This window comes from Gopherus evgoodei, chromosome 1 (assembly GCF_007399415.2).
Source record: "Gopherus evgoodei ecotype Sinaloan lineage chromosome 1, rGopEvg1_v1.p, whole genome shotgun sequence".
Taxonomy (NCBI): domain Eukaryota; kingdom Metazoa; phylum Chordata; order Testudines; family Testudinidae; genus Gopherus; species Gopherus evgoodei.
In genome coordinates this window covers 354,005,928-354,025,542 of record NC_044322.1, presented here as the reverse complement: position 1 = coordinate 354,025,542, position 19,615 = coordinate 354,005,928, and the positions used below count along the sequence as shown (strand labels likewise).

The 19,615-nt window shown below is 40.5% G+C and overlaps 1 protein-coding gene across 3 annotated transcripts in view; it reads right to left on the bottom strand.

The window, feature by feature from the left end:
- Positions 1–19,615, bottom strand: part of USP6NL (USP6 N-terminal like) — a 214,838-nt gene that overhangs the window by 189,769 nt on the left and 5,454 nt on the right. For all 3 annotated transcript variants that reach the window (XM_030569272.1, XM_030569182.1, XM_030569096.1), the window contains exon 2: positions 11,685–11,774. In XM_030569272.1, the coding sequence (XP_030425132.1) occupies positions 11,685–11,688 (4 nt within the window). In that variant the 5' untranslated portion in view covers positions 11,689–11,774. The remainder of the gene's footprint in view (positions 1–11,684; positions 11,775–19,615) is intronic.

Genomic DNA, 19,615 nt, shown 5'->3' with positions numbered 1-19,615 from the left:
CTTCATCCAAGAATATTAAAGGAACTAGCACATGAAGTTGCAAGGCCATTAGCAAGAGTTTTTAATGAATCTGTAATCTCAGGGGTTGTACCAGATGACTGGAGAATTGTTAACATAATTCCTATCTTTAGGAAAGGGGGAAAAAAAGTGATTCGGGCAACTTCAGGCCCATTAGTTTGACATCTGTAGTATGCACGGTCTTGGAAAAAATAGTCAAGGACACCGAGGTCAATGGTAATTGGGACAAAATACAACATGGTTTTACAAAAGGTAGATCGTGCCAAACCAACCTGATCATCTCCTTTGAGAAGGTAACAGATTTTTAGACGAAGGAAATGCAGTGAATCTAATTTACCTCGATTTCAGTAAGGCATTTGATATGGTTCCACATAGGGAATTTTTAGCTAAATTGGAAAAGATGGGGATCAATATGAAAATTGAAAGGTGGATAAGGAACTAGTTGAAGGGGAGACTTCAATGGGTCATAATGAAAGGTGAATTGTCAGGCTGGACGGAGATTACTAGTGGAGTTCCTCAGGAATTGGTTTGGGGACCAATCTTTTTATTACTGACTGTCAAGGTATAATTCACCACTCTGAACCTTAGCGTCCAAAAGATGTGGTGCCAGCATGAATTTCTCTAAGCTCAATTACCAGCTTAGTACTTGTAGCGCTGCCACCAACCAGGAATTCCAGTGCCTGGCACAGCCTGGTCCCCCCAAAACCTTGCCCGGGAACCCCCAAGACCCAGACACTCTGGATCTTAACACAAGGAAAGTAAACCCTTTCCCCCACCGTTGCCTCTCCCAGGCTTCCCCTCCCTGGGTTACTCTGGAAGATCACTTTGATTCAAACTCCTTGAATATTAAAACAGAGAGGAAAATGCACCTTCCCCCCTCCTCCTCCTCTCTCCCCTTCCCAGACTCTCCCTGAGAGAGAAAGTAATTCTAACACAGAGAGAAAATTAACCTCTCTCCCCCACTTCCCTCCTTTCTCTCCACCAATTCCCTGGTGAATCCAGACCCAGTCCCCTGGGTTCTCACCAGAATAAAAAAAATAAAAATAAAAATTGGGTTCTTAAACAAGAAAAGCTTTTAATTAAAGAAAGAAAAAACAGTAAAAATTATCTTTGTAAATTTAAAATGGAATAGGTACAGGGTCTTTCAGCTATAGACACTAGGAATACCCTCCCAGCCTAAGTATACAAGTACAAATTAAAATCCTTTCAGCAAAATACAAATTTGAACTCCTTCCAGCCAAATATACATTTGCAAATAAAGAAAACAAACATAAGCCTAACTCGCCTTATCTACCTAGTACTCACTATTCTGGACATATAAGAGACTGTATCAAAGAGATTGGAGAGAAACCTAGTTGCACGTCTGGTCCCTCTAAGCCCCCAGAGTGAACAACCACCAAAAACTAACAGCACACACACAAACTTCCCTCCCTCAAGATTTGAAAGTATCCTGTCCCCTGATTGGTCCTCTGGTCAGGTGACAGCCAGGCTCACTGAACTTAACCCTTTACAGGCAAAAGAGACATGAAATACTTCTGTTCTATTAACTCTTGACTATCTGTTTATGACACTGACCTTGGCACCAAAAGTAGGAATGTGCTAATAAAGTTTACAGATGACACAAAGCTGGGAGGTTTTGCCAATACAGAGAAGGACCAGGATATCACATAGGAAGATCTGGATGACCCTGTAAACTAGAGTAATAGTAACAGGATGAAATTTAATAGTGAAAAGTGCAAGGTCATGCATTTAGGGATTAACAACAAGAACTATTGTTATAAGATGGGGAGGCATCAGTTGGAAGTAACAGAGGAGGAGAAGGACCTCAGAGTACTGGTTGATCACAGGATGACTATGAGCCACCAATGTGAGATGGCTATGAAAAAAGCTAATGGGGTCTTGAGATGCATCAGGTGAGGTATTTCCAGTAGACATAAGGAGATGTTAGTATCGCTGATACAAGGCACTGGTGTGGCCTCATCTGGAATACTGTGTGCAGTTCTGGTCTCCCATGTTTAAGAAAGATGAATTCAAACTGGAACAGGTTCAGAGAAGGGCTACTAGGATGACACGAGGAATGGAAAACTTATCATATGAAAGGAGACTCAAAGAGCTTGGCTTGTTTATCCTGTTATTAAGACAAATCATTCCTTGAATACTCAGAGATCCAACAGGGGAAATCTCCTCCAACAAGATCTGTTGTCTTAACTTTCCTTGTTTAGCTATCCTGACAGTTCAGGGTGAAGATGAGGTTTCTACAAGTGTCAATGGTCTGTTCTACACCCAGAAGTTGCACAAGTTTAACTAAACATGCTAAGTTAAATTTAGTTAAATTAGTGCAACCTGATTTGGATATTACACCAGTTTAAACCCACCAGGGTAAGCTAAACTGCGGGAAGCCAGTTTTAAACATGAAAGGGTGTCCACATACAGTTATATCAGTTTAACTAAACCAGTGTAACTTCTGTGTTTAGACAAGCCATGAAACAGCTCCTACATAGGATAATATCCAAGATGGGAGAATAGCACTTTTCTCCTCCATGACTCAACTACATATTTGTGTCTCAGAATACACAGGCCAAACCTAAAATTAAAGCCAGATCTACATTTGGAAGGCTTTGATGGTATATCTTTACTGTGATACATTCCGGCATAGCCCTCCAGCATTACTGCACTTTGTACTGGTAAAGAAAAGCCATCCCCCAGGAGCAAAACAAGCCATACCAGTAAAAGCACAGCTTTGCCAGTTTAGCTGTGCCTACAGTTCAGACTTTTGTCAGAAGAGGTATAGTGGTCAGGGATTGCACCTCTTCACACCCCTGATCAATGTAGATATGACAGCTGAAGTCTCTAGACTCAGCTTAATACACAAGATCCATCGGCAAACGCATGCCTTCATTCAGTAAGACTTGCTATCCTGCAATTCCTTTTCAGAGAAATCATGCTGTCCTTGTGCCAGGAAGAGGCTGCAGAAGTTTACCTTAGAATTAGATGCTATATTGCTAAAGACACTATGGTTGTAGGAGCCTAACTGCCCACAAATTCAAAAGGAAGGAGCTGCCATTTCACAGTGGCAGCTCTTCCTCCTTTGACAAGTGGGATAGGAAGACCTCGCTATAGGGTTCTGAAGGATGTCACTGTATGTCAGGCACTAACATCCATTCTTCCCAAGGACAGACAACAACATGGCAGTGTACTGAACTAAACAAAATGTCTTCAGTCTAAAGAAAGAACTATATAAGGGAAACAAAGTAGCTTTCCAAAAAGCTGGTGATTAACAAAAAAAAAAAAAAAAAAAAAAAAAGGCACTTGCTGGGAAAAAAACCACCATGATCAAAAAAGCCTCTATTTGGTTCACTTCCTTGGAGGCATGAAGCATAATTGTCCTATGGAGTGAAAAGTGGAGTTAGCCCTCAGCGTATTACCAAAACGCTCATTTTCTACTGGTTGCCACTTGCCTGACAAACAGCAAAGGGATTTTCTTATCTGCAAGGGTAAAATCAAGGCACAAGAGAATATGTTATTTCCTGAAATTTTTGCAGTGTTGAAATATAGTCAATGTAGAATCACATCATCCAGAGCATACTATGTTGTGGCGTGACTTCTGTTTGAGTGGGACTCTTTACTTAAGAGGTATAGATCAGTGGACAGGGTCTTGTCTGTGGAGGCCACTTCCCTTTAGCAATTCATCATTGTGACATATTATTACTGTTTTGCAGACACAAAATACAGCCACTAACTGGCTGTCTCACAGTGTGCTATAAAGTAGTTAGGATACTTAGCATTTAGACAGTGCTTCACACTTTCAAGCGCAGCACCGAAATTAAGTTCCCAGACAGCACTAGACAAAGGCTGTTTAATCCAGCTATGTGAGGTGTCTAGCACTGATCTCAGTGAAGTTTACTTACAAATATTAAAAAGTAAACTTCTAGTTTATGATGTTCCAGAAAAAAGATTATGGGAGTAAAAGTGATAGTAACTTACATTTTCTATACATCAGCTGACAGAAATTCCACTTTCAAGTGCTCTATCCATTAAGATACAGCATCTTAGTCCAATCTCTGTTCTCTTCAGAACTTCCTAATTACAGTTCAGTCAAGGCCTTTTCTCAAAGATGAGAAAGCTTCCATAACTTAGTAATTCTGACCTAAACACCAATTCTTCATGTAGGCCAGACACCTGCCTTTAGCACGGTGCTATTGATGTAACCACTCTGTTCACTCTAGCACTCACTGCAGTCTCTGAAGTGCAGAAAAGCCAGCCAGCTGACCCATCATGTACAGTCAGTATTTAAAAAGAGTGGAAATTAAAGCAAAAAACTGCAGACCAAAGGAAGAGAAGAGTAGACCAAAAGGCAAGATATGCCAAGAATAAAACAGCAAGAGAGGAAAGAATTAATCCCTGAAAGGAAAAAATTTAAGTGAAAAAGGTCACTAGAAGTACAGGTTTAAGTTTTTAACTACTTACACTGTCTGTCTACTATGCCCATGATTAGACTTAATGTGATTATCCTATTCTTTCTCCTTGAGACCTGAGAGCCTGCCACCTCAAGTTATTATTAAATTCCTCTTCTGTGTAGCTTCAGGAAGAGGCAGTTTACAGATCTTTTCAAGCAAGATGTGAGAGGCACTGCATCCCGTATTCATTATAATAATATGACTGCGATACAATTTTGACATAATTATGATGCATTTTGTACAAGATGGGTCACGTGAGGTCATTGGAAAAGTTATGATTTGCTGAATATGATTATCCCATTTTTGTATGTGACATTATGAATATTGACTCTATATCTGTATTTCATATGTCCTTACTCTGGGTAACACCCAAAACTAGCCTTTCAGGTACAACAAAGAAGAAGCTAGACAGTGCTAATGGCTCATCAACAAAGAAAATGGACCATAGAAGAGCTTAGCCTTCCTGTGAATGTTTCACCCAGCCTATGAGTTAGGGCTGCTATGACTCAGCAAGGTATGCTAGGTCATGTGACCAGACCACCTGACACTGAACTCCATTTTGGAACCTATATTTTTCCCGCAAGCTAAACTGGGAACTGAGTTTGGAACAAAGGGGTCCCACTAAATGGAAAAAATATGGAAATTGAAGAGTGACATCATCTCTTGGCCTCACTCCTCACAAATGAGAACTCCTGAGGAACAAAGACTGAACTGGGAGAACTGCTGGTCCCAGGCTAAAGAGATTTCTAGCCTGTGTTTGGAAACTTGGGTGAACTGCTTGTATCATCAGTCAGGATGAGAAATTGCTAATTCAAATCCCATCTATCTAGTATGTTAGGTTTAGTTTGTGGATTGTTTGTTTGTTTGCTAGATAATCTGCTTTGATCTGTTTGCTATCACTTATAATCACTTGAAATCTATCTTTCTGGGGTTAATAAGCTTGTTTTAGGTTTTATCTTAACCAGTGCGTTTTGAGAGAAGTGTCTGGGAAAATCTCAGCTCTGTAAACAAAGGCTGTTGCATATCTTTTCCATGTTGAGGAGGAAGCGAATATATTAATGAGCTTGCATTGTACAGATCCCTCTGCAGCACAAGACTGTATAATTCTGGGTTTATACTCCAGCAAGGGTACAAGGCTGGGGAGCTGGGAAATTGGCTGTTTGTCTTTGAGTGGCTTAGGTAAAGCACTCAGGTAGCTCAGTTGGGTGTGTGGTGCCACATGCGGTCATGTTGGGTGATAACAGGGCCTGGAGAGTCTAGCTGAATCACCAGCAGAGCAATATGAGAAGGGCCAACCCAGGTGACTGGTTAGGGGACACAGAGGTTCCTACGGCTCCCAGACTGCACCCCAGGGATGACAATCCATCAAAATATACAGTATAAATTTCCCTTTGTAAGTACTCTGCACTGAATGTTGTCAATCATAGAAGTTTTAAGACAAAATAGTGCTTAACAATTTACTAATCTTATCTTTAACTGGTGAATTTTGGTTCATTCCTGTTATTTAAAAAACCCCAATAACCCAGAAATAACTGTGATCCCTAAAATATTCCACTATTTCACTGTGAATACATCTTGAGTTTTTCAATCTAAGCATTTGTGGATTTGTATGCACTACAGCTCTTCAGAATTCCGAGTTCATGGATTCAAAGATTCCAAGGTTAGAAGAGACTACTGTGATCATCCAGTCTATGCCCTGTGCAGAGCAGATTTTTAAGAAAAACATGCAATCCGTTTAAAAACTGCTACTTATGAAGACTCTACCACTTTGATAAATTGTTCCAGTGATTGATTACACTCACTGTCAAACATTTACACCTTATTTCCAGTCTGAATTAGTCTAGCTTCAAACGGATTATGTTATACATTTCTCCATTAGACTGAAGAGCACATTATTATTTGTTCCTCATGTAGATTCTTACAGACTATCAAGTCATCCCTTCAACTCCTCTCTGTTAAAATAAAAAAATGAGCTCCTTGAATATCACTATAAGGCATGTTTTCTAATCCTTTAATCATTCTTTGTGGCTAATCTCTGAACCCTCTCCAATTTATCAACACCCTTCTTGAACTGTGAACACCATAACTGGACACAGCATTCCAGAGTAAAATAACCTCTCTACTCAAGAGTCTCCTGTTTATACATCCAAAGATTGCATTAGCCCTTTTGGCCACAGCATCATACTGGGAGCTCAGGATCAGCTGATTATCCATCAGGACTGCTCAAGTCTTTTCAGAGTCACTGTTTCCCAGGATAGAGTCCCCCCTGGTTCCATCACCAAGCTTTTGATATCTGACTAGTGTTTTCAAATTTCAGGGATAAAGAGCCGGAAACAAAAACTTCATATTTTCATCTTCCTATTCTTTAGAAATATGACTCGAAGAATATACACTATCTTGTGAAGTTAGGACAACACTTGGAAAAAAGTCTCATTCATAAAACATACATTTAGGCAAAATTTATAAAGCTGTGTGTTGTTAAAAATGATAGTACAAATAACTCAATACACTGCATAACAATCTTCTTTGGCAGCTCTTTATTGCCCTTCATTATAAGTACATTTAAATTCACTTTTTCTTTTTCCAAGGGATGCAGTTTATTTGAGGATATGAGCCACTAGGTCTCTTTTCCTTTTTTGCTGTTCTATTGCAACTCACCAGCAGCAGCTGTAACAAACTATTTTAAAAAAGCTTTTTAATCAATCATTCTTCGCATTATTTGCAAAACTCTTTACATGGAATACACAAAGTACATAACACCCTCACACTTCATGATAGCACAGAGAACTGTGTGTCTGCCAGCATTTGTTACAAAACACCTTAACTGACCCCCTCCAAGTTCACTCCAAACACAACCTGGCTTAGAAAAACTGAAAATACACCTCTAGCCCGATATAACGCTGTCCTCAGGAGCCAAAAAATCTTACCGCGTTATAGGTGGAACCGCGTGATATCAAACCTGCTTTGATCCGCCAGAGTGCGCAGTCCCGCCCCCTCAAGCACTGCTTTACCACATTATATTTGAATTCTTGTTATATCGGGTCACGTTATATCGGGATAGAGCTGTGTATAACCCAAAATTCAGATCCTGTTTAATAGGATAAGGTATGTGCAAATGCCAGGAAACTCTACAAAAACAGAGGCCCAGGATATTCAGTTCTCAATTGCAGTTATGTGAGCAAATGTGTACATGCAATGCTTTTTTCTATGGTGCCTGTCTGCTCCATTCTCTCTAGGCCCTCCCTCCTCCCCCCCTTTTTTTTTTTTTTGGTCTATGTATGAGTTTATTTCTCATGAACAAGTGTCAGGTTGACAGCTGAGTCCACTTTATCCACAGAACATGTTACCACCATCTATAATGTATGTTAACCTAGAAGTGAAAGGCTTCAGATCCCATCATTACTAGTCCCATCTTGTCTGTTCTTGTATGAAGGCAGCAATATTTAGTATTTAGATTGCAGTGGCATCCACTTTCCAAATAAAGACATCAGAGTTCTTGCCCTACATATATAAAGCCTAACATAGCTATAAAGTAAGAAATGTTACTGAAGCGTGCAAAACAGCAAGTTATTTTCCCAAACTTGTGCATTGTAAGATTTTGGGGGGTGTGGGAAATTGATGACAAAAACACATAGTCAAAGCAGAATCAATTTGTCCAAATGACTATGACAGCAGAGTTTATTTGGAGGGATCTGAGGGGAGGGAGAAAAGAGCCTTAGTACTACATCCCATTGATTTAAAAAAATGAAGCTGTCAGCAGCTTGTTGCAAGAATGATAGTATTTAGTACAACAGTGTGTACTAACATTTAAATTTCATTGTTTCTAAATTCCAAGTTAATGTAGCAGCTCAAAGAATAAAATTCACTGTGCTGACCTTCTCTTTCTTCAATGGAGTAATCAAAAAGAAGAAAAGAAAAAACACTAAAAGCAGAGAGCCTGTAATCATAGGAAAATTGTAATGAAAGCCTGTAAAGTTTCCTGCAGCTAAATGTCACTAAGAAGAAAAAAAATTACAAACAGATTGAACAAACTCCTGCTTGTGGGATTTTAGCAAGATTAGGTACAGCCAGGATTTTTACAATAAGCAATTTCTTTAAATATGAAATGAACCCTAAATAGTCTAACTTCAACCTAATATACATTTTTACCACATCTTCAATGTATCATCTAGTTGTCACACTGTAAAAACAATTTTACTATATGCATGATTTGACAGCTGGATTTAATTGTCTTTCTGTAAACCCAGCAGACGTATAAAAATAGATATCAACCCAGTGAAACAAATACTTCAGTAAAAGCCACTTTCATTTGAACATGTGAGATAATCTATTAAAAATTATCCATGGGCCATAACTTCTGTGTATGATGGATTCTATCTTTCCAAGATATTCTTCACTTAAATCTGTAACTGTTTGCAGTATTGCAGCCTAGCTTTCAGACCAGGAGTAGTCCCACTGAAGTCAACTGAAACTACTCACATGCTCAAAAGTTATCAATAAGCATCTGCAGTACCAAGGCCTCACGTTAGCTTTTATGTTCAATCACACTGTTCAGATTGTAAGACAGACAATATAATCTAAAATACTTCATTGCAAATTAAAGAGACTGAAATTTTAATATTTTATATTACACATCAAATGTGCATTTGGAACTTCACTACCAGGCGTGAAAATTAGGAAAAATGAGAACTGCATAGTTAAACTACTTTAAGGTATCTGACTGAAGATATAAGACCCTAGCTCTTCTCAACACACAGGTTATTAATGACATAATTTACATGTTGAGAGCTACAAGTAAATACCTTTTCACTGACACGAGAAATACTTCTGAGTCTACAAGACATTTAAAAGAGCATAGTCTAATATTATAGGGAACAACTCTTACTGCAAGACATTTTTAAGGAAGCAAACTTTAACTAATGCTTCCTCCAACCAGTAGAGTTGTAATACTTCCTACAGCTAACATCTGTAAATAAACAAACAAACAAACATTCTCCTCTCATCTTATTTAGAGGAAAAGGCATCTTTACAACTCTCTCCTTGAAATCCATGACTTATCATAGAAAGGAACGTCTGCACCTGACAGAGATATGCTGCTCCCCGGAATACAGGTGACTATATACTGAGTAACATTAATGCCAATAAACAAAAACTGCCCAATTTTCAGAAACAGACACTGATTTCAGATGTCCAGCTTGATATGCTTGAGGTTGGATATTCAAAAGGTGCTGAGCATTCATAACTCCCACTCAGCACTTCTGAAAAATCAGGTCTAAAGTACCTCAGACTAGCACCCCATATCTGTGGTCAGGGTTGACAATGTTGGCCTTAGCAATGCTAGTATTAACTTTTATCTGAACTGATTGGCAGAATGGACTTCTTATGCTTCCCAGTATCAGGCCAAATCCTCCAGTCCACAATCAACCAAAATTCCCACTGAAATCATTCATTGTTACAAAACCTGCAATGACTCTATAAACAACAATCACAAGAACATTTTATGAACCAGACTGATGTAGCAACTATGCTCTGAGAGGAAATAAATTTTATCAGACAAAACAAATATCCATACTTCACCAGACACGGACAGTGTCCTTGATGCTGTATCAGATCAAGGAAGACTAATCTAGCAGTGTTTGACAAACTGGTATAGTCAAGTTTATGAAATGCTTGGTATATTTAATAAGAATCATCAGTGAAGGGTGTTATTTATGCAATATTATAAATGTTTTAAACAGAACCAGATCCCATGCAAACCGCTGTGTGCAGGAGAAAACATTTTACTTATTTTACATAAAGAAACAGCATCCAACCAACAACACTTAAATTCAATAAATTAACCTGATCATTCTTTTTCGATAGCTGCAGTCTTTTTTTTTTTTTTTTGGGGGGGGGGGGAATACAGGGGGAAGATCAATTAATATTTACTCTATCAGTTTTGCCCTTTTCTAAATTGACAAGAAAAAATGTTTTTCCCTTGTTTTGAATGGAGCTGAAATTAATATCTGTTTTTCTTCAAACAAAGCAAAAAAAAAGGGTCATGTTAGAAATGAATGGGACTTTTGCCAATGTGTTCAATAGGCAGGGGATCTAGGCCAGGGCTTCTGTGCATGTCTATGTTGTTAATGAAGACTTCACTGACATGGACATGATTTTATTAGTTAGCTATTGCTCACACAGGTAGAAAGAGGAATACCATTGTGGTTCTTTGTACTGGGAAGTGAAGTAACAGATTTAAAACAAGACATAAACCAGTGGACTCACAATTTAGAAGTAGATTAAGTCTTGAACTAAACTTGATATTGCCTTCTGATTACATAATACTTGTAATTGTAAAAAGGCTGTACTAAGATGTTTCATTGTCGTTTCTATGGAATGTAACTCCAGATAGTGTTACTGTCATGGATTTTACTAGGTCTTACCAGTGTGAAACTCCCTAATAAACAATTCACCTTTATCTTAAAAAATAAAATAAAAAAATTTAAAAAAAAACCACACACACACACCACCTCAATTTGCTAGCAAAGAACAAAAGAGAAATCTCCATAATCAGATATGGTCTTAGACTCGATACTGGAGCTTTTGGCTTCCTTCCTTCCTTCTCTAATTTTTGCCAGACATCATCAGATCCTCGAGCTCAGGCCTCCTAAACACAGGCCAAAGCACATTTGCTTTTTCACACCTTTTCACTGGAACTTGGTTAATATATTTCCCTGTTCCCTTAAATTAAATCCCTTCATTTTATCCTGGATTTGTAACAAATATCCTAATTTAGTGGACACCCACGTATTTTGGAGTTCTTTAGTAGCACAAAGAAGTTTCCTAGCTCAAAGCCTGTGGCATATTTTATTCAAATGAACAAGATCAACTTGTTTCAGAATTTTCCTCCCTAAATTATACCAAAAGTCTTGTCAGCATAGCAACTCTTATAAAAACAAATAAATTACCATATTTTTATTGTTCATAATATGCTTTCTAATCTTTTCTTTTTTTTTTAAGAATCACCTTGACCAACCCTTGCCTTATTGTTTTTAAAATGAAAGAGGAGGCTTTTCAGATGTCAATTCTACCTAAACATTTTTTTTGAAAGAGGAACTTTCAAAACCTAATACAGAGGCTTAGGTTTCTTTTAAACTATGATACAAGTTTTACAAATCCTTACTTTCAACTCTATTATGAAGATATGGTCAAATAAAGGAATTGACTCACTCATGACTGGAAACTTCTTTGCATATAGCCCGAGACAGGTATAGAACCAAGGTATCTTCTTGGAAAAGGTTTCTCAGAGGTATACATGTCCTGAAGAAAGAAAGAAAAAGATATTATTCTCACAACTTATAAACAATTAAAAAATATTCTTTCAAACCAAGTTATTTCCTTGTGTCTGTCATCCCCTTTCTCAAGAAAGAAAGAAACCTCGCACCAAAAAAAGAGTCTTTGTTAATTATTGGATTTCATTGTTTTATGATATGAAACAACATTCTTGAAATTTAATCTTCTAAAATTCTCTCTTTCTTGTAAGAGTCATTCTAGTAGGTCTTCAAAGACTAATTCATAAACTGTAACTGCTCCCTTATGGGTAATAAATGTTCATCAGGCATGAAATACAAGATTGAGCACATTTTTTCTAGTAGCTGGAGCGTTATTATATAAGTCATACTTCTTCCCAAGTAAATTCAGTTAGCAGTAAGATGCAGTAAAAAGTATTCTATAACGAGATGACCACACACAAAATTTAGTAAATAAATATGGTTCTGGCACTAACTTCTAATACTTCCCCCCATCCTCCAAGACGCCAAGTCATGAAAAGTGACAACTCCATCTACTGTGAGTGTAAGCCATCACACCAGTCAAAAATAAAAATCCAAAACTAAACAAGACATCTAAGTAGGACAGATGTTGATTTTTTTTTTAACAATATATGCTTGGCTTTATCCATAGCTAAACATGCAACATTAATTTGTAATAGTAAAAGCACAGCAAAATATGCTTTAAAATGTTTCTTTAACAACAGGTTTCAGAGTAGCAGCAGTGTTAGTCTGTATCCGCAAAAAGAACAGGAGTACTTGTGGCACCTTAGAGACCAACAAATTTATTTCAGCATGAGCTTTCGTGAGCTACAGCTCACTTCTTCGGATGCATAGAATGGAACACACAGACAGAAGATATTTATATATACAGAGAACATGAAAAGGTGGAAGTATCTCCTGTCTGTGTGTTCCATTCTATGCATCCGAAGAAGTGAGCTGTAGCTCACGAAAGCTCATGCTGAAATAAATATTAGTCTCTAAGGTGCCACAAATACTCCTGTTCTTTTATTTAATAATAGTGTTCATACATCTGTATAAAATTGCTCATGGAGGTTAAAATTGAGATGACTGTATCTCATAATTAACTTAAAACCAAAAACAAGAAACACAAAATCCATTATATATTAGGCTATAAAGAGAGCTTTCTTTCAATACCTGCACAGGGATAAACTTTCTGTAAACTAAGGAATATTCTCTAATATGATCTATTTCTTCTTTCCAGGACCAAATATAACTTGTAGAGCCTAACCACCTGTGCTAGTCAAGCCAGATAATTCCTTCTGCTGACTCAGATTTCAAGTCTCAACTCTCTTCATCTCATAAGGCTAAAGAGAATACACACAAGGAGAGACAATTATCAAACTTCTTTAAAAGTGTGACTGAGCATAACATTTACAGATTTGCAGCAAATGCCAAAAGAGTAAAGGAAAGCGCATAGTATGTACTGTTGATCCAGCTCCAACTGCTGGATCAATTGCTAAAACTGGCCAAAGGGACAGCTAGAAAGAGGACTGCAATAGCGCTGTGATCTTACAAACAACAATGAATATTGCAACCAGCCCCTGTGCATTGGAGGGAGAGTGAGAAGGATAGACTTAGGAGGACGAAGAAAACAAAACAAAGAACACAAAGTTGTGAGATGCTGCAATTGGTAAAGAAAAATACTGACATTTCAAGTCCTGTTGATTCTCTACATGAATGACTGCGAAATTGAACATCTAAGCACACACAGCTTACTCAAAAATAAAATGCCTAGTTAAAACATATTAGAACTGCAGTCAGTTTTCTTTTGATTATTGATGTCAAAATTAGCAAATGTAATGTTCACTACACTTAATCACTTACCACACTAATTACAGTTATTATTTTAGAGTATCATTATGGCTGGAGTTACACAGACTTGGGCCCCAATCTTGCAGTTGGGACTGCATGTGTGGAGTCAGCTGGAGAATCAGAGCCCTGCACTCAAATGTGTTTTCAGGGGGATATTGTTTTGCCTACACTACAGGAAAAATAGCATATAAGCATAGCACTCTGCTTTAGTAGAGGTATCTGTATTACAATACTTTCTAATGCTGACCTGGACAGGAAAACACAGCTCTAGAAACAAAAACAAACACTTAGTTTTGAAAAACAGTCAGTGTTGTTAAGTGACAACAACATAGTTACCCCCACATCATTTACAAAATCCAAGCACTTAAAATTAAGGAAATTAGTAGTTAAGGTCATCATAAATTTTACACTGCCCACATATTAAAGTACAAAGTGTGTGTTTATTAAGTATGAAGAAATGCTTATTTCACTATATTGTAACCTGAACTCTAATCTAGGGGGCGGGAGGGGAAGGGCAGTGATAAATGATTTCACTATCTAAATATTTTCTTTGAAGATATGCTGTTAAATGATACATATCAGTTAATATTTTTATGCTGAAGCATACTTTCTGTTCCTCAAGAATAATGCTGCGGGGGGGGGTTGTCATAAACAGATAGCTAAGGGTTAATGTCTCTTTCACCTGAAGCACCTGACCAGAGGACCAATCAGGAAACCGGATTTTTTCAACTCTGGGTGGAGGGAAGTTTGTGTCTGAGTCTTTGTTTTCTGTCTGCCTGCTTTCTCTGAGCTTTGGAGAAGTATTTCTGCTCTCTAATCTTCTGTTTCCAAGTTGTGAGTACAGAGATCATGTATTTACATGTCTATAGTTGCTGGAGTGCTTTGATTTGTATTCTTTTTGAATAAGGCTGTTTATTCAATATTCTTTTAAGCAATTGACCCTGTATGTGTCACCTTAATACAGAGAGACCATTTGTATGTATTTTTTCTTTCTTTTTTATATAAAGCTTTCTTTTTGAGACCTGTTGGAGTTTTCTTTTCTGGGAAATTTCAGGGAAATTGAGTCTGTACTCACCAGGGAATTGGTGGGAGGAAGAAATCAGGGGGAGATCTGTGTGTGTTGGATTTGCTAGCCTGATTTTGCATTCCCTCTGGGTGAAGAGGAAAGTGCTTTTGTTTCCAGGACTGGGAACGGAGAGGGGGAGCCACTCTGTTTGGATTCACAGAGCTTGTGTCTGTGTATCTCTCCAGGAGCACCTGGAGGGGGGGGAAGGGAAAAAGGATTATTTCCCTTTGTTGTGAGACTCAAGGGATTTGGGTCTTGGGGTCCCCAGGGAAGGTTTTTCAGGGGGACCAGAGTGCCCCAAAACACTCTAATTTTTTGGGTGGTGGCAGCAAGTACCAGGTCCAAGCTGGTAACTAAGCTTGGAGGTTTTCATGCTAACCCCCATATTTTGGACGCTAAGGTCCAAATCTGGGACTAAAGTTATGATATGGTGTGCAGTGGTGAGACAGAATCCAGAAGCCAGTAGGAATATTATATTTTTCTTTTCTCTGCTAGGGACTTTTTAGCAGAGAGGGTTTGGTTTTCAAAGAAACCAGAGAGAATTTTTTTTTCTGCTCTCTCTGGCAGTTTGTGGCTTGCATATTAAGCAAGAAGCCATTAAGGAGCTGTTACAGGTCTTTTGTCATGCAATAGCACTCCCATTAGGAGTCAAATACCAGCACTATATACATGCAAATAAAGTGGTTTTTCTAGTTTACGCTAGAGGAAGAAAAGGAAATAAGCACTGTTGCTAGGCAGACTTCAGGAGGCAACAGAGAACCTGCAGTTCTGAAGATAAACACCGGAGGGCACCCCAACACAAGAAAACAGAAACCATGTCTACCAAGACAAAAAGGGAAGCCGAAGCACAAATCAAAGAAGCTGAACACAGGCAACAACTGGAAAAAAGACAAAAAGAGGTGGAGCTGAAAGAAAAGGAAGAAAGCATCAAACTGGCAGCCTACCAAAGAGAACAGGCAGCCAAAGAGGCAGCACACAAAAGAAAACAAGAAGAAGAAGAGGTGGCCTTCCGAAGGAAACAAGCAGAAGAAGAGGTGTCCCACAGAAGGAAACAAGAAGAAGAAGAGGCGGCCCACCGCCGAGAAATGAAAAAACAACAAAAAGAAAATGAAGAGAAGGAAAAACAGAGAAAACATGAACTGGACTTTGCACAAGCTGGGCTGCATGTGCCAGCCAATCCTAACAACCCTTCGCCAATTATAGTTCCACATCACAGAAAATTTCCCACCTACAAGGCAGGTGATGACACTGAGGCCTTCTTGGAAAATTTTGAAAGAGCCTGTCTTGGGTACAGCATCCCTGAAGACCAGTACATGGTAGAATTGAGGCCACAGCTCAGTGGACCTTTAGCAAAGGTGGCAGCTGAAATGCCTAAGCAGCAAATGAATGACTATAAACTTTTTCAAACCAAGGCCAGATACCGAATGGGGATCACCCTGGATCATGCCCGTCGGCGCTTCAGAACCCAAAAGTGGAAACCAGATGTGTCATTTCCCAAACACGCCTACTACGTTGGGAAAAATTATGAGGCCTGAATATCAGGACACAATGTTAAAACCTTGGAAGAACTGCACCTCCTCATACAAATGGAGCAGTTCTTGGATGGTGTTCCTGAGGACATAACACGGTACATACAAGATGGAAAACCCAAAAATCTCGCGGAGGCGGAAGAAATTGGAGCCAAATGGATGGAAGTGGCAGAAAGCAAAAAAGCTACTGTCAAGGGAAACAAATACCCCAAGGGGCACACCGACCATAAACCCTACAACCGAGGACAGCCAAAGACCCCACATACAACCCAAGTAAAGGCACAGACGCCCTATTCTTCCACCTCACCAGTCTCCAGTAACTCACCTCGGCCCAGTAACCTATCAGATGGAAGATGCTTTAAGTGTAATGAACTGGGACATATCAAGGCCAACTGTCCAAAGAACACCATGCGAGTGCAATTCATTACACCACCATCACACCAAAAATCCCCAGGCCCGGATGCCTCTCAAATACCCTTGGAGCGAAGGAAAAATTTGAAAGTGGGCGGAAAGAAGGTTACTGCATGGAGAGACACGGGGGCACAAGTGTCAGCTATCCTTCGTTGACCCCAAATTCATCAACCCAAAGGCCAAAGTTACAATTTACCCCTTCATGTCATAAGCTGTAGACTTGCCTACAGCTGAACTGCCTGTCCAGTACAAAGGCTGGTCAGGAATGTGGACTTTTGCAGTCTATGACAATTATCCTATCCCCATGCTACTAGGGGAAGACTTGGCCAACCAGGTGAAGCGGGCCAAGTGAGTGGAAATGGTTACACGTAGCCAAACCAGGCAAGCTTCCAGACCCATTCCTGTTCCTGAGCCGTCCACAGAGGCCCCGTCTGTGTTACCAGAGACCCAGACAGAGGTAGTGGACCCCGATTCCATGCCAACCACTGAAACAGCCACAACACCTCCAGTCCCAGGCCCGGAACTGGAACAGCAACCAGCACCAGCAAGTGCAACCACATCTTCAAACTCAACGCCAGAGGGCGTCAGCAAGCCAAAACTGGCAGAAGCAACAAACAGCCATACCCAAAAGGCTCAGCCAGAGCCTGAAATACCCTCAGGTGCACCAGCGGAGAGCAGTTCACCAACAACGGAAACAACCCCATCACCTACATCGCTTCCAGAGGGACCAAGCCCAAGTCCCCAGTCTGAGGAAGAACTGGTGACCCCAGCCTCAAGGAAACAGTTCCAGACTGAGCAGGAAGCAAATAACATCCTTCAGAAAGCTTGAGCGGCGGCATGGAGCACCCCACCGCCTCTCAGCTCTTCTAATTGATCCCGGTTTATTATAAACCGAGGACTTTTATACAAGGAAATTCTTTCTGGTGGACACCGGAAAGAATGGCAGCCGCAAAAACAGTTGGTGGTTCCAACTAAGTACCGGGGGAAGCTCTTAAGCTTAGCCCATGATCATCCCAGTGGCCATGCTGGGGTGAACAGAACCAAGGACCGGTTGGGGAAGTCCTTCCACTGGGAGGGGATGGGCAAGGACGTTGTCAAGTATGTCCGGTCTTGTGAGGTGTGCCAAAAAGTGGGAAAGCCTCAAAACCAGGTCAAGGCCCCTCTCCAGCCACTCCCCATAATTGAGGTCCCATTTCAGCAAGTAGCTGTGGATATTCTGGGTCCTTTCCCAAAAAAGACACCCAGAGGAAAGCAGTACGTACTGACTTTAGTGGACTTTGCTACCTGATGGCCGGAAGCAGTAGCGCTAGGCAACACCAGGGCTAACACTGTGTGCCTGGCCCTAACAGACATCTTTGCCAGGGTAGGTTGGCCCTCTGACATCCTTACAGATTCAGGGTCTAATTTCCTGGCAGGGACCATGGAAAAACTGTGGGAAACGCATGGGGTGAATCACTTGGTTGCCACCCCGTACCACCATCAAACCAATGGCCTGGTGGAAAGGTTCAATGGAACTTTGGGGGCCATGATACAAAAATTCATCAACAAATTCTCCAATAATTGGGACCTAGTGTTGCAGCAGTTGCTGTTTGCCTACAGGGCTGTACCACATCCCAGTTTAGGGTTTTCACCGTTTGAACTTGTGTATGGTCACGAGGTTAAGGGGCCATTACAGTTGGTGAAGCAGCAATGGGAGGGGTTTACACCTTCTCCAGGAACTAACATTCTGGACTTTGTAAGCAACCTATAAAGCACCCTCCGACACTCTTTAGCCCTTGCTAGAGAGAACCTAAAGAATGCTCAGGAAGAGCAAAAGGCCTGGTATGATAAACATGCCAGAGAACGTTCCTTCAAGGTAGGAGACCAGGTTATGGTCTTAAAGGCGCAACAAGCCCATAAGATGGAAGCATCATGGGAAGGGCCATTCATGATCCAAGAGCGCCTGGGAACTGTGAACTACCTCATAGCATTTCCCAATTCCTCACTAAAACCTAAAGTTTACCATGTTAATTCTCTCAAGCCCTTCTATTCCAGAGACTTACAGGTTTGTCAGTTTACAGTCCAGGGAGATGATGCTGAGTGGCCTGACGGTGTCTACTACGACGGAAAAAAAGACGGTGGTGTGGAAGAGGTGAACCTCTCAACCACCCTGGAATGTCTGCAGTGGCGACAAATCAAGGAGCTGTGCACTAGCTTCGCCCCATTGTTCTCAGCCACCCCAGGACGGACTAAACGGGCATACCACTCCATTAACACAGGTAATGCTCATCCAATTAGAACCCCACCCTACCGGGTGTCTCCTCATGCCCAATCTGCTATAGAATGGGAGATCCAGAACATGCTACAGATGGGTATAATCCGCCCATCTACCAGTGCATGGGCATCTCCAGTGGTTCTGGTACCCAAACCAGATGGGAAAATACGCTTTTGCGTGGACTACCGTAAGCTAAATGCGGTAACTCGTCTGGACAACTATCCAATGCCACACACCGATGAGCTACTGAAGAAGTTGGAACGTGCCCAGTTCATCTCTACAATAGACTTAACCAAGGGGTACTGGCAAGTACCGCTAGATGAACCTGCCAAGGAGAGGTCAGCATTCGTCACCCATGCGGGGGTGTATGAATTCAATGTCCTTCCTTTCAGCCTTTGAAATGCACCCGCCACCTTCCAGAGGCTGGTAGATGGTCTACTAGCTGGACTGGAAGAATTTGCAGTTGCCTACCTCGATGATGTGGCCATTTTTTCAGACTCCTGGCCCGAACACCTACTACACCTGAAAAAGGTCTTTGAGCGCATCAGGCAGGCCGGACTAACTGTTAAGGCCAAAAAGTGTCAAATAGGCCAAAACAAAGTGACTTACCTGGGGCACCAGGTGGGTCGAGGAACCATAAACCCCCTACAGGCCAAGGTGGATGCTATCCAAAAGTGGCCTGTCCCACGGTCCAAGAAGCAGGTCCAATCCTTCTTAGGCTTGGCCGGATACTACAG